The sequence below is a fragment of the Schistocerca serialis genome, chromosome 1 (genome assembly GCF_023864345.2).
Source record: "Schistocerca serialis cubense isolate TAMUIC-IGC-003099 chromosome 1, iqSchSeri2.2, whole genome shotgun sequence".
Classification (NCBI taxonomy): domain Eukaryota; kingdom Metazoa; phylum Arthropoda; class Insecta; order Orthoptera; family Acrididae; genus Schistocerca; species Schistocerca serialis.
The window spans coordinates 994,124,690-994,141,379 of NC_064638.1; the positions used below are offsets into that span (position 1 = coordinate 994,124,690).

Sequence of the window (16,690 nt, forward strand, 5' to 3'; positions counted from 1 at the left end):
AATTACCAATTTTGCAGGGATATCATGCCGCCTGCAAGCAGAATGTTGTGTGCCATAAAGACCTAGGAAATCAAATGGATTTAAAACACGAGAATTAAGCCCAGGAATGTCAGAAGAAGGTAATGTTTTTTCATTCGCAGTTACAAATGACGAAGCATGTTCTGCAACACCTACAACAGAATATTCAGTTTGTTAAAGCACAAAAAAGTATGCTCTGCACAACAAATTATTTTTTAAAAATGGGTTCACAGTTATCTTACCTGTTCCAGCTAAGTTGGTGCCTGAAATATCCAATGAAGTTAGATTTGGCAAGCTCTCAACAAGTGTAGCAAGTACCTGATTCTCATTCCTGAAAGTTCCATGCTTTTCATTTGACTGCGAGATGTCTAGTACCCTGGTAATGATGAATGAAAATTCAATATTTAAATCAATTTTTACCAAGTTAAGAAATAGTTAAATAAACAAGTTTTTTAGCTCATTACAAAGGGGATGGGAAAATGTTTAATGGTATTGTAGGTCAAGAGCGTCTGTTTGGAAACAGGAAACCAATACTGTGAGAACATTCACAAAGAATAAAACTTGGTTTTGTAGGTACTCCAACAAGGAATCAGCTACAGAAAGAGATATAGCATTGATTGTTTTATCGCACAATATTGATATGCTAATGGGAGAGGGCAATGTAGCTATTGCTTATGATTATACAGAAGAATTGTATAGGGAAAAATATACTGACAATATTGCATGTTAACTTTTGTTTTATTTCTCATGCCAAAAAAATGGTTGTACTTCTGTTTAATGAATACATCAGTTTTGTGATATATTTGTTATTTTTAGTCTTTAAGGGGATACGGAATCACCTATCCCCGCAATGTTAATATATGCCTACTATAGGGAACATTTTCTCACAAACTACTGGAGACAGAGAGGTAAAAATTTTACTGTATGTGCATTCATATGTTACAACAATACTGAAACAACAGTTTATTGTCAAAGTATTTTCTTACAGAGATATTGTACATTTATTTTTAAGTAAATTTTTTCCATCGCTTTTTACTAGACTATCACCCCTAAGTCTTTTGTAAATCAAGTAATTAAAAAATCGTTGTTTCAGTATGTAATAGGGACCTATGTCACTACGTCATAAAAATTTCAGACTTCTAGGTTGACCAGTACCTGAGATAATGTTCCTAGATGAAGTAAAAAGTAAACTTACGGGAAACGGAGAAAGAAGATTAAAACATTCCTGATCCGTAGCTAATACCCCCTTCACAGTCTTCATAATCATCTTCAAGTCTTCTTTTGGCACCCCTCTGCACCTGTCTTGCTTTTTTCACTAATGTCTTGATTATATTATCAGCATGCCTTAGTCTGTGCTGATCTAAAAAGAACATAGCACGTACCGTACGGGAACGAACACACATACCCAACTTTTGAAGGACCTGGCATTTAGTTATATTTCCAAGATTGAAGGTTGCCACAGCATCATACACACCAAAATGTAGTGTACTAATTCCGACAAACACTGTTTTTGGGAGACGATGCCATATCACACTATTCAAGCACTCGTTGGGGTTCTGCGTTTTTCCGTGAAGACATTTCATCAGAAGACTTCTGTCAGCCAGATCTCTGAAAATGGGCTTTATTTCTGCCATGATGGCTGATGGTAGACTGTGGTGGTGAATGTATTTCTCTCCTGTTGTTAGTCCCCTATTGTATTTACACCAGCTGTTTTCACCTTTGGGGCACAAACCATGTTGTGGATGCTCATCCGTGGATGCGGTGTGGAAATATAAAGCCCATATAGCTCTCCTCATTTCTTCAAGATTGCCTGTATTTTGCCTGATTGCAAGGCCATAGCAGTTCTGAATGTGGTCTATTATGGAATCAGTCAATCTTCCTCTGCCATCCAAGGTTTTCCCATCATCTAGTTTTTTCCCTTTCATAACTGATTTTAACCTTCTCAGCCTGGCACCCATTCTCTTCTGCACATGTCCTATACATTCAAGTTTGCTTATATTTACACTGTTCCCATATGGTTTGCTTTCCAAAACTTCTTTGAATGCTTTAGAGTCACCATCTCCCAGATATTTGACATAGCGAACATTATACCACTGTGAAGAGCGATGAAAAATTTTCTTCACCCCAGCAACCTCCATGCCACCACTACTACCATAATAATTAGCAATACAGTCATCACTGTGTTCATTTTTCAGCCTGCCTGTGCACCTACAGTATTTAGACATTATTGCAACATCAATAACCTTGCCAGTATCAACACTAGTTGCTGTTACAACACCATTGTTGGAGGTGTGGCCCCTTTTCTGCCACGTGCCATCAAACGCCACTGTGAGGTCACGACTGCCGTCATTTTCTTCCACTGCTTCTTCCACAGCAACCTGCATTGACTTCTGTGCTACATCTTCAACTGCAGATCCTAGTACATAATTGTAAGCTTCAAACTTTGAAGGTGCACTTGGAAGATTTAGAACACCACATAGCATATCACCAGCTGCTTTGCCCTTACCAATTGCTCGCAATCCATAAACTAACCTAATATTTACACTATAAAGTTCAGTTTTCTTGTATCCATTATTTACAGTTACTGAAACCGAACTTGGAAACTTACAGCTGTATTTACAAACACTGCATATTAAATTAAACTGGGCAGCCAGGCCAACATGGGATTCTACTTTCAGAGAAACGTTTCCGTGACATTTTTTGCAGCACAAACTGTTTTCAAGAGCTTCACACAATATATTCGTATCAATGAGTTCAAAAACTTCATTCCCTCTATCAAGTAAATTATATTTCTCTTCCAAATCTCTTAGTTTTTTATGAGAAGCACTGTTATCATTTGGTGTAAGTTCGTTCGGCAAATCAGTAATAAGTGGATTCACATTTTCCAACAGTGATGATGATGAACTGCTTTGCTTTGCTAATGAATCATTATTTCTTTTCTTTTGCCAGTTCACACGCTTTTTAAATACTTTTGCTTTAGCTCTAGGCATTTTCACTGCGAAAAATGAAGCACTAAATACGAAATAACTCAACAACAACTACTTTCTTATATCACACTGTTTACAAAACAGTCCCGCCACAAAGTCAAAGAGTAACTTGAGGAAACCAGAGAGAAACATTTTCGGGCAACTAGTGTATAAATAGTCGCTGGAAACCGGGATATTTGAATTCATGTCACTTTAAAGGTACTGCCAAAAAGTTCATGGTCAGCCACGAGAGACGTGTATAACTAAAGCGCAATACCCGATCTCACAAATATATAAAAATAAAATAGTTATAATTGTAGTAGAGCTATGTATGATACGTCATTTTAAAGAGGAAACATGGCAGAATATAATACGCCAATAAAAAAAAATTCGATTTTTTAACCCAAAATCCGATTCCGTATCCCCTTAAGGTCTAAGGTCCTTCGTCACAAAATATAAAATGAAGACATAGTTCAAAGGTGAACTACACGTTTGCAAATTACACATACAGATATATACCATAAAAATTGTAAAGGCACTGAAAGTTTAGATGATTTGACACGGAATTTCTGTGGTACTTAAGTTGGTCTTTCTTATGTGGGACTAGAACACATTTCAATAAGTACAACTGATCAAACACAAAAAAGGTTATCTCAAGGCAAGTAAAATAAAAGAAAAGCAAAAATGTGGGACGAGGAGGAGGAGGAGGATGAAAACAAAAAGAGGTGTTAATACACTGACTGAAAAATAAAAGTAATATTCAGATAAATAATGTCAAAACAGCTGAGAATGAAAAACACTGACAAATAGAAATGCAAATTTGGTTGGTTGGTTTTTTTGAAGTTGAACAGACAAAACTGCCAGGTCATCAGCCCATTCATCCTGTATGTACTGAAACAGGCCAAGCCCTCACACAAAGGATACAAAAGGCAAATACTGGGAAGCCTGACTGTAACCAAACTACAACAAGACAGAGACAAAATCAAGGAGAAGTGGGAGGGGAGTGAGAGTAAGTGAAGTGGGTGAGGTCCTCTGCCCAGAATGCATCTGGAGGACCCCGGGGCATGGTGGGGGTAGACACACCCTCTGCTTCCAACCATCAGTACCTCATCCTTTGTTACTATAAGTAAATGAGCAGCACAGACAAGATGGCAAAATTTTAGGAAAGACAAAACACAAAACATGGCAAATATAAAAGAGTAAGGAGAATAACAAGGTGGGAAGGATAGGAGCCAGACAGGGCCACTGAGCAATGGCCACCACTCCCCTGGGCCAGAGCAGCAAGGGCTTCCCCTCCAACCTGTCAAGTGATCAATGAAGCCAAACTGTCCCACCTCACAGAGGAGAGTTCTGGGAGCCTATTTCCAAAATCAGCATCCTGGTTGTCAACTTCGCCAACCAGTCAGCATGTTCATTCCCTGAAATTTCATGATCAAGGGTCCAATCAAATCCAGCTTCATGGAAGTCAGAAACAATATCCTGGATAATAATGACTAATGGGTGATGAGTGTAGCACTGGTCTATACCTTGAAGGCTGCTCAGATATTCACTGCAGATTAGAAGCATCTTGCCAATACAAGAATGAGCATGGCTAAGGGATCATTTAATGACCACCAATTCAGCAGTGAAGACCCCGCATCCATTCAGCAGGGAGCATAGTTCACTGCACCTTGCATGTGTCCATGCAAACCCGGTTCGTCCACTGACCATTGAGCTGTCAGTGTATAACACTTTCAAACCCAGAAAAACTTTGAGGAAAGTCAGGAACAGGCAGTGAAAAACCATCGAGTCAACTGAATCTTTCGGTCCAAAGAACAAACTGAGACAGATCTGAGTTCGGGGTACACCATGGAGGCATACACGATTGCTTCCTGACAAGATGCAACAGTGGGAGAGAGCTGGAGTTCAGAGCAGAGACGCTGTATTTTAACTGCAACTGTGAACCCAGTCCTGAGTTTTAACTGTGGGAGGTGTATCTCCCTACTATGAAAAAGGACACAGTAGATCGCATGCTTCGGGGAGCAGCAAGAGTTTACAGTGTAACTGAGTAGCTGTTGTTGGCACCTGATCTGTTAATAGAGCGACCCCAGCCACCATGAGTTGACTGCTCACAGGGCTAGTTTGAAAGACTCCTGTTGCAAGTTGTACCCCACTGTGGCATATAAGGGTCCAGTGACCACAATGTTGAAGACAATAATGAAACATATGCCGACTCTCATAATCAAGAAGGAACAGGATCAAGGCTTTGTAAAGCAAACGGGCTGCACCTCAGCTGGTGAACTGAGGCAGCAAAGTGTATTAAGGTGTAGCCAGCCCTTTTGCTTAAGCTGGCGAAGATGGGGAATCCATGTTATTTGGGCATCAAAAACCAGTCTCAGAGAGTGATAAGTCTCCACAACATTGAGGTAATTGGTCATCGAGTTAAAGTGGTGGTTGTCAAACAGTGCAACGTGGACAGCTGTGGGTCAGGGTCCTTGAGTGCGCCTTTCGAATGGCATCCTACAGTTGGCGTTCAACAACATCCACACTATAGAAGCAATAGTAAAAGCAAAAAGTGTTAGCATGTGATACTGTGAGCTCCACAGTTAGTGCTAGACCACTGATGGCCACTAGACTGAGAGGGACACTCAATACAGAGCCCAGCAAGGCCCCACTGTCTTGGATGTGGTGGTGGTGGTGGTGGTGGTGGTGGTGGTGGTGGGCGGTGCTGCTGGAGGGGGGGGGGGGGGGGTGGAGGTAGCTCCAACTTGATGTCAGAAAATACAGTGCAACAAGAAGTTCTGGATCCCACTCATGCAAGGTGGTGAGGATGTAGTGTTGCCATGTAGTGTTACAAGCCTTTTGCAGGTCGAAAAAGACAGCAATAAGGTATTGACATTGGCCAAAAGCTGCCCAGATGGCAGATTCCAGGCAAACCAAGTTACCAGTAGTGGAAAGGCATTGGCGAAAACTGCCCTGAGATGGAGCCAAAACGCCCCAAAACAAGGAGCCAACACAGCCACTGGCTCACCATGTGTTCAAGCAACTTAAAGGTAACATTGATGGGACTAATTGGACGATAGCTGTCCATCTCTGTTGGTGCTTACCCAGTTTCAGTACCAGGGCAACAATGCTGTCTCATCACTGACACAGGAACTTACCCTCGCTTCAGATACAGCTGAAAATGGTATGGAGATGGTGCTGACAATCCACCCATGTGTGTTTCAGCATTTGGTTGTGGATGAGATCTGGCCCTGGGGCTGTATCTGGACAAAGGCGAGGGCACTAAAGAATTCACACTCAATGAATGGAGCGTTATATGGCTCCAAGTGGTGCGCAGTAAACGGTAAGTGCATTCATACCATCTTCTGTTTGAGGAAGTGAAAGGTAAATTTATAGTTTTCAGATGCAGAGGCTTAAGCACAAGGCAGAGCAAAATGTTTGGTAACAGCGTCTGGGTCAGAAGAAGAAAATGCAGGCAATACATTCTGAGACATTTCACCATTTGGATGGAGGTAAGACATTGCAGACGGTAAAATCCTGATGCCTTTACCCAAACAGCCACAGCCTCCAGAGCTGCATCAAAAGGCACACATTTACTGTATACAGAGTCCCAAACATATGTGCAAACTCCACCCAACACCTTATCATAGTTGACGCATCTCTTAAAATACCCCCAGTAGCCATGAAGGGCAGGGGTCCATGTTGCTGGAATCCAAGCTCCCTGGAGGACAATGCAGAAAGCAGGAGAGCTGCTTAAGATGTCATAGTTCAGCTGGGTAGTGAAAAAATCTACAATTCCATAGGAGCATCATGCACTCGATATAATGTGAGGGTGCAAAGGGACCACAGAGGCATGTTATGCCCCAGGGTCACCTGCTGCCACTGGCTGAGAGGTTATAATGTTCACACACACTGGTTCTGAGACATGCTGTGTGGAGTGATCTGGGGCCTCAGAGGCCAGCGGGATCTCCGCCTTGGCCACAGAAGCGGACCACGTGGGATCCGGTGGCATGGGGACCATCGGAATCTGCTTCTTCTTGGAAGACTTCTTTTTATCTTTCTTGTTCTTAGGCAATGTAGATGAGTGGGAGGGCTTCTCTCAATTAGTTTCAGGGATTGAGGAAGTCCTACCATCAGCAGCCTGTAGCTTCTTCAGTCACTGGCTGGTATGCAGTTACAGATCAGATGAAACCTTGGAGGAAAGTGTCACGAGGGGTTCCTTCCTGTTTGAGAAGCTGGAAAAGGGTGATGTGTTTCCAGCTGGGGGATGGGGATTGATCCCCTGCGGATGAGGAGCCATTGCTCCTAAAGTGACTATTGGGTAAGCAGCAGGAGGAGAGCTCCAAATCACCACAGGAGCAGTCACTGTCGAGTGGCCCTGAGGGCCCGCTGCAAGAGGTGTAATGGGTTGTCAGAGAGGGTGACATTGTCATAGTTGTAGTGTATGCCACTGTCATTCATGCAGGATGTGGACATTCATACTTTTTCTTGGACTCTTGGTATGTCAATCTGTCCAGTGACTTCCTGTACATTTTCTCTCTCTGGGAGATGGTGCAGTCTGGTGAGCAGGAAGAATGGTGCTCTCCATGGCTGACACAGACATGGGGAGGGGCAGAAGGAATGTTTGTGAGCAATGGTCAACCACAATCCTACAGATTGGGCTGGTGATGCAACACGGAGATATGTGCCCAAATTTCATGCATCTGAAATGCCATGTGGGGGGTGGGGAAGGGGAGAGAAGGAAGGGGAGGGGGGAAGGGAAGGTGGATGTACAGTTTCACACAACTTCGATATGCCATCACCTTTATTTTTCCAAATGAGTTGCCCTCAAAGGGCAAGATTAAGGCCCCAATAACAACCCTATTGTCCTTTGGCTTCCTAGCGATATGACGGACAAACTTTACACCCCATCACTCCAAGTTGGCATGTAGCTCATTTTCAGACTGCAAGAGGAGGTTATGATGGAAAATAATACCCTAAACTATATTTAGACTATTATGAGGAGTGATAGACACCAGAACATCACCCAGCTTGTCACAAGCAAGCAATGCTTGTGACCGGGCAAGGGATGCTGTTTTAATTGAAGTTCACCCATTCTTTGTTTTGGAGATGGTTCCAGGTTCTCAAAACACGTCCTCTATATTCTCTATGAAGAAAAGAGGCTTTGTGGCCAAAAAAGAATCCCTACAAGTCCTTGTACAAACCAAGTATTGGGGAGAAGGGACATTTTTCCGCTTATCGCTTAATGCTATTTTCTTTCCATGGTGTAGCCAGGGAAGGAAACATTTTGGGGTCGTATCTCTCTGTGCCGAATGAGTTCTTTCCTTCTGAAGAGACAGCTGGGGCTGTACGAACACCAGCAGGAGAATGTTTCATCTGCAAGTTATCCACCCACACCGAAAGCAGGCTCCCCCCATGGGCGCCACACAGCCTCAGCAATGGCTACCTGGCCAGTAATCTGTTGCTCAGAGTCCCTGTGCCTCAGTCACAACAGACACATACTCCTTGGCATATACGGAAAGTTTCCAGCTCAGGCACCAACAGTGTGATTCCTGTGTGGTCATGGGGTCACCACTGCACAGGTACTTGACGACCCCCCCCCTTCCTCCCCCAATCTGCACACACAAAAAATGAGATGGTTTCCATGCTGGGTTTTGGGTGAACTAGATTATTACAAAGGAAGGATGCTAAGATGGAAAGGCATGAAGGTGGAGCATACACCACATTGGGTGACCTTCCCTACATGACCTGCACTTATGAAAAATTTGGAAAAGTGGTGGCAGGTCAAGCCCAACATAGGGACTATTTACTGATTAATGAGAGATGCAGAGTGTGCTGGAAGTGAAATGGAAAACTAGGGTCCTAAATCATGTACCAGGTCCAAACAGGGTCTGCACCAGGAAGACCATCCTAAGGGAAAACAGAGGAGGGGGGGGGGGGGGGGGGAAGGGATAGTAGAAGTATAATCTTTCAGCACAGGAAGGGAAGTAGTGCTGTAAAAGGCTGGGGCCCTGTGGAAGCCAAGCATGTTCTGTCAAAAAAGTTATGAGCCCCCTGGGAGGAAGAATGCAAATATTCCATAATTAGTTATCACTAAATAATGATCCCCCCTCCCCCCAGGTTGTACAGTAACTGCTTTGGCTGAAAGTGAGAATCGCTGAAATTTTAGGCAAAATAAAGCTCATTTGAAACAAGAACTTGAAACAACTGTGGTCAGTCCATTCCACTAGTCTGTCTATAGTTGAAGATGATGATGATGATGATGATGATTTAGCTGAGGGGGCACTCAACATCATGGTCATCAGCAACCTGACGAAAAGTCAATATGAAATCTCATGAGTGGGGATGAAGTCTGTCCCCACATGCGGAGCAGTTTACAACGTACTTAAGTCTGCTGCCCTTCCCTACCAGTTTAGGGATGAGGCCTGACAGTTCACAAAATTTCACCACTCTGTTAACACTGGTATCGGTATCTGTGAGGGTGACGGGCAGATCTCCAGCGAAACTGAGGACTGCCTTAATATCAGTATACAGGACACATGTAGCCACAATATGCTGAACTGAAAGCGGCATGCCACTAACTTCACAGAATGGTGGATCCTCTCGCCGGAGGAGGAAGCCATGTGTGAAAGGGCTATGCCTGATGTGCAGTCTGGTAAGCAACACCTCCTTCCTGCCGCGAGGCTGACACAAAGTCCGCCAAGCCTTTGTGGTCGATTTGAGTGACCGCAGTTTGTTGTTTACCACCTGCACCATTCAGCCTCCCACTGATGCATGATGCACCTGTCAGAAAATGAGATAATGGCATGCAACAGGATGGGACATTGATGGACAGCACCATTCCAACATGCTTCATTGGCAGCTTTGTCAGCCATGTCATTACCCTGTATCCCATTGTGGCCAGGTACCCAGCAAAAGATCACCTCCTTGCAACGGCATTGGAGCCACCATAACGAGTCATGGATGAGCTGAATCAGCAGGTCTACCGGATACATTTTGTGAAGTGCTTGCCGAGTACTAAGGGAGTCGGAACAGACAAGAAAACTCATATGGTGATGTCTGTGAACCTTCTCCAGTGCCATCAGAATGCCATATAACTCCGCATCATAGTTTGTAAATTGTTCTAGAAGACACACTTTAAAACCCCCATCACGGAAAACCACAGAACAACCGAGAGCATTCTCCTGCTGGGATCCATCTGTATAAATAACGATGAAACTATGGTACCTATTTAAAATAGATGAAAACAAAGTTGTAAAAACCACATCTGGAGTACAACTTTTCGTGTACTGTGTCAAGCTTAAAATCACTTTGGGCCTTTGAAGACACCAAGGCGGCGGTGCATTCCATCCCTGGGCGTGTATTTTCATGCCCAGATCCCTGAGACAGTCTGTAGCACATATACCAAATAGCTGGGTCGCTTGGGGCCGATTCCTGAACAGTTGTTTGAAGCTAGGTTGGATCACTGAACTAAATGCCAATGACTGAGGTGCCACTATGATTTTCAGTGTCTGTCGAGCCAAAAGGATGCGTCACTGAATCCAGAGTGGTGGCCGAGACCTGTCAGCTGCCAATGTTTTTCCGTCAAGGCATTTCAAAATGTTTAACAACCAGAAGCCCTTTGTTTGTAGGTCTTGGAGGTGTGGGAGCCATGTTAATTTAGAGTCAAATAATAAACCCAAAAAGCACACAGTGTCTTGAAAAAGTAAAATATGGTCCCCCATTGTAAGCTCTGGTTTGTTAAAACTCTGAGGAGCATGATTAAAATTGACACACATAGTCTTCTCAGGAGACAACCAAAAATCAGTTGTCTGGACCCAGGTTTCCAGCCTCCTAATGGTCAGCTGTAGCTGCGTCATTGTCATCGTAAGATCAGAGGAAGAGTAGAAGATTACAATGTCACCCACAAACAAAGAGCATTTGACAGGGCTTCTGACTGCGGAGGAAATGCCATTGATAGCGATGGCAAACAACGTGACACTGAGGACACTGCCCTGGAGCACACCATTCTCCTGAACAAAGCAATCAGACATGGCACCACCAATGTGTTAACGAAAACTCCGGTCCTCGAGAAAGGATTGGATCAGAAGTGGCAGGTGTCCATATAGTTCTCATTCATGAAGTTGGCGAAGGATGTTGTACCTCCAAGTAGTGTCATATGCTTTTTCGAGGTCAAAAAACACACAGACTAAATGGTTTCTGTGTAAGAATGACACCTGTATCGCCAGCTCCAGTCAAATTAAGTTGTCAAGAGTGGAATGGTAGCGCCTGAAAGCGCACTGGGAGCAGCTCAGGTGACCTCGGGACTCGAGCAGCCAGACGAGGCAGCGGTTGACCATGCGTTCAAGAGTCTTACCCATAAAACTGGTAAGGGCAACACTCCGATAACTGTTAGGTGTGCTACGGTCCTTGCCTCGTTTCCAGAATGGAATTAATATTGCCTCCTTCCAAGTCACAGAGTACCTGACCTTTCACTTCAGGGCACAGATGACGAAGCATGGCATAATGGATCTCATCAGGTCCTGGAGTAGTGCCTCTGGCTGCAGATAAAGCTGATTCCAGTTCCCACATGGAGAATGGAAGGTTTCAGACTTCCTTATTACACGAGAAGAAATTGAGCTTCCTCATCTCTGCAGTCTGATGGAATACCTGAACAGCAGGAGCTTGTCTGGATGACTTAGTAATAGTAAAGAAGTGCTCAGCTAAAACGTGAGCCATGTCTTCTGGTGTGTTCACCAAGACCCAAAGCGGAATGTGGACTGATTAATGGAAGTCATGAAGTCTCTCCAGGAAGCCCTCTTATGTCCTTTGATCACTCGCCTTGCCTGTGCTCTTGCAGACTTGAAGGCATGAAGATTGTCTGTAGTTGGACACTGTTTGAAGTTCCGCAGAGCTGTCCATCTGGCCCTGATTGCCAATCGACAGTCGTCATTCCACCAAAGTACAGTCTGTTGTCTGAGGTGGTTACTAGACCTGGGGATGGACTCTGCGGCAGCCCTTTGGATCTCATGAGTGATATGGGCCACTGCCTCCTGTGTACAATCCTTTCGTTCAAAAATAGCCTGTCGACTGTACTGTAACCAATTTTCCCTTTGTATCAGCCACCTGCGTGGTCTCCTGCTGGCCACCATTCTAGGCGGCAATCGAATCCACACTGGGAAGTGGTCACTAGAATGTAAATCTGGAGCCACTTCCAATGGAACTGAGTCTGCAATGGCTGGGGGACAAAAAGAAATATCAATAGCTGAAAAAGACCCTGTAGCTGTGGAAAAGTGAGTCATCTGACCCACGTTCAAAAGGCAGATATTCTCAGAATGGACGAGTCACTCGATCATCTGACCCCTGGAGCAAGTAGTAGCCGAACCCCACAGCACATTGTGGGCACTGAAGTCCCCCACAAGGAGGAATGGGTGTGGAAGTGCCTGGAAAAGGTCTGCCAGTGCGTCCGCATCTGAAGTGTCATTGGAGGGCAGGTACAAAGAACACACTGTGATAGTAAAGGATGCGAGAACTTTCACAGCAACTGCTTGCATGGTCGTGGTACGAGGGACAGTAGAGGAGTGGTATCTGTCATCAAGGAAAATAGCCACTCCACCTTTAGCCGTGTATCCAGTAGTATCGTCCTTCCTGTATATGTGGTAGCCCCGTAATGCAGGTGTGTCTGTGACTTTACAATGCGTTTCTTGTAAGCAGATGGAGAAAGGTTTATCCTGGACCAGCAGCTGCAATTCTTCCAAATGTGAGTGATATCCATTCAAATTCCACTGCAACACAGAAGTCCCTATGGAAGAAATTAGTTAGCACTGGTGGTTCTTTTCTTCTCCCTCAAAGACAGTGATTTACCGGGGAGGTCAGGGGGAACGTTAGCCGGTTCTGTGCTCTCTGGTTCCTCCGATTGGAAGACCATATCCTCAGAAGCATAGTCGCCATCAGAAAGTGAGAGAGCTCATCGATCCAAAGGTTTATCTACTGCTTTCTTGGACAGAGAACTACATTTCGATGGGCGTTTTTCGTTATTGACAGGAGGAGGTGGCTGCCTAGGTAGTGGGGATGGCATATTTGGCTTCTGATGTTGGGCAGTAGTGTGTGGCTTAGGTGGTAAGCCAACTGCTGATGGCTTCCGAACACCATCAGTTGCAAGTGGAGCATTTTCCCCACAGGTACATCGACAAGTGCAAGTGCTCGTACTGGAATCTGTGGTCTGAGTTTGTGTGGACGCATCACACTTAGATATTGGTGTCTTAAGAGCTGATGCAAAAGAAGTAGTAAAAACCAGTGGTTGTATGGCTTTGTAAGCCTTTTTAGCTTCACCATAGGGTATGTGTCTCTTTACTTTCAACTCTTGAATTTTCTTTTCCTTGTTGTAAACCCCACACTTTCTGCTCCACACTGGGTGATCCCCAGAAAAATTTCCACATTTCGGAGGAAAGTGTACAAGAAGTCACCGACTTGTGAGCGGAGCCTCCACAATTGCCACCCGTAGCCTTCCCGTTACATGCCATAGTGGTATGGCCAAATCTTTGACATTTATAGCATTGCATGGGGTTAGGAACAAATGGTTGAACCTTAAGACGCATACAGCCTGCAAGGATACGTTCTGTTAATTCGGGAGTACTACATGTTAGATTAAACGTTTCCAATTTGCCACTGACTCTCCTCATATAATTCTGCACCTCTGTGATGCTCACATTCTTCCACTCTTCAAGTAATTCCATGGGATCCACCTCCATTATATTGGAGCAGGTAACCATGCCCTTACTATAGTTAAGGTTGTTATGCAATTCAGCCTCAACTTGGTAGTCACCTAGGGCCTTACATCCCAGAAGCTTAGATATTTGGTTGGAATTAGCAGTTTCTGTCTATAGGAACAGCAGTTAACTGGATCCCCTAGAACTCACAACTACTTAAACCTAACTAACTTAAAGAATCACACACATCCATGCCAGAGGCAGGATTCGAACCTGCGACCGTAGTGGTCACACAGTTCCAGACTGAAGTGCCTAGAACCGTTCGGCCACACCGGCTGGTGACAGATAATGACTCAATAACAGATTAATAATTGCGGATAGAATATTATCAAACATTTAATAAAAAATTACGTAACTTTGAATGCTACATTAGCGATATCACTGCCACAAAGAGACCTATTTAAGTTCGTCCGCTGTATTACACTGAGAGCTCAGATATTTTCAATTGTCATTACATATTCATTAAATACTATCTGCTGCTTGATGGTCTAGTGGTACATATGCAATAGTGTTAGCTTCCAGTGATCATAAGTAACAAATGCCTCAAATTACAATTGGCACATGAATGCTACTGCTAGTATGCTATCCGGCAAAATGCAGTAGTTTCATACAAGTCCCACTTTAATCTCTCCTATAGTGATGGCCACATACATGTTAAACACTACTGTGGTGACTACAATATGGAAAATGGTATTGTTGAGCAACTTAGAGGACAAAACCCAAGCCTAATGGTTTGAAGTGCCACTGAATACAACTTGTAACCTGAATGCTCGGGGGTTTCAGAACGGGAGGTACTGGCTTTCCTTCAGGCAACTCCACATACTATATATCAGCAGTGCAACAACCAGATACACATTGTGAGTAATGTGCAGTTCTTTTGAGAACAAACAGTAAAATTACTTGTTCACCTGATATGCTGCCCATCAATGTTTCTAGGATACCACTGGTCAACACCTTTTCCCTCATGGTCTTAGAGTAACCATTGTCGATTTTGTGTGGACTCATTTGCAAACTGTATAGGGGTCTACAATGCACAACATATTCAGGCTCACTTTTTCCTGTGCCACAATATTTACAGGTTCAGATTTCAGCATATGAGGGCTTCACACTTGACAGATTTCATGGTATCACAGATCAAGTAATTCACCACTTGTGTATTGATATGTATATCGTCTGTAGTATAAAATCCAATTAAGTCACATGGATCTTTCTTGGTCTTGCAATTTCTAGTTTTCTCTCTCTCTCTCTCTCTCTCTCTCTCTCTCTCTCTCTATCTCTTGTAAAAAGGACCTGTACGTGAAAATCATAGATAATGTGATTAATGTGATCACATGGTAGACCACTCTGTATGTAAAGTTTCTTAATGATAACAAAATAAAATACAATCCACTGAGATAAACTGTTACACAAACAAAGTCTGACATATTTCACACTTAGTTGGTTGATTTGGAAGGAGGGGACCAAACACAAGGTCACTGGTCCCATCCGATTAGCAAAGGATGGGGAACGAAGTTGGCCATAACCTTTCACATTTACTGTCACCTATTTTCACTGAATCACCTACAGTACTCATGAAGTTTTTAAGGTATTGAAGTATTTATTCTGGAAAAGTCAGTAATAATAATACTGTATAAAGTAGCCAGGCATGGAGAGCTGCATCAAACCAGTCTCAGGACTGAAGACCACAACAACAACAACAAAGTAGCCAGCTATACAGCTTCATGTGGCTTCTTTTCGGAAAACTACCTTTAGGGTAATAGTCAATAAAGTAATAATTTTGAAACAAACAATAATTTATGTAACACCAATGCGAGATACAAACACAATATTTATATGGGCTTGTCTAGATTTTGCAGTGGGGTTTTATTCTTACAGCAGCGTTTTTAACAACTCATCTGCCGATGTAATCCACAAATTTCTACCATTATTTTGGCCACACAACATTTCACGCTGTCGGTTCTGCATTCACAGCTTTTTACCCTTTCTTTCCTTTGATATTGACACCAACACTGTGAAATAATCAGATCATTCTGTGAAATAATCAGACCATTCTCAGTTCTCATAATTTTATTATGTGAATAAATTATTTGTTTGCTATCTACATGCAGTGAATAAATTATTTGTTTGCTATCTACATGCAACTTCTTATGAGTTTTTGAAATTTCATGTAGACCTTTTATTTGCATGTTTCCCCCCATTCCTTTAACTGCTGCACCAAAACTGGAAATCCCATGCACTCAGCTTTTAAATCCCTTTTTTCCTGCATTTTTTAGTAATCTGTCCAGTTATTTGTTTTAGGAAATATTACAGATTCACTCATTAATGAATTATTTTAATGTAATATCCTTACAATTTTTTCCTTCTAGCAATCACAATGCTTTACTGATTTTTTTTTGAATTAAACTGATTACTTTCTAGCAATTTAAAAATCAAACCACCCTCAGCTTTCTATAACTTCACAAAGGTTTAATCTATTTTGCTTTCCTATCACTAGGAGTTCTCTGTCTTCTTGCCACTCCTTTGTGTTGATATTTTTATTTTACATATTGAGCTTCTCCCTCTAGCACATTTCAATAATCCAGAATGGTTAAGTGTGAATCCCTTTCTCGATTACATATTTACATTTTCTGCTTTAACTTCCATGTAAAATCTATATCCTCATATAATTTGATGAAGTCTTTTGTAGTGGACTTATTATATACAGGGCTCTTGGCAAGATAGCTTTTGTAGCTACCTCAATTAAGAAATATTGTTCACAATTTCAAGAATAACCTCTAGCAACTTCATCAAAAATAAATGACTATTGTCATTGTTGTACATATACTAAGCCTACATAAACTATACTGACCCAACATAAACTGATAACAATAACACCTCTCAGTGTTCAGTGTGTATCTGTAAGCCTGCCACTTGGTATTACCATCATTCATGGAAATTTATGCTAACCCTATTGTAACTGAGCCCCAATAGGTTGTT

General features: G+C 42.9%; 1 protein-coding gene across 2 annotated transcripts in view; it reads right to left on the bottom strand.

Moving 5' to 3' along the window:
- The window catches only part of LOC126413070 (protein zer-1 homolog), a 186,755-nt gene that overhangs the window by 110,584 nt on the left and 59,481 nt on the right, over positions 1-16,690 (bottom strand). For both annotated transcript variants that reach the window (XM_050082977.1, XM_050082970.1), the window contains exons 3-4: positions 261-394; positions 7-170 (exon numbers count right to left, since the gene is read on the bottom strand). In XM_050082977.1, the coding sequence (XP_049938934.1) occupies positions 7-170; positions 261-394 (298 nt within the window). The remainder of the gene's footprint in view (positions 1-6; positions 171-260; positions 395-16,690) is intronic.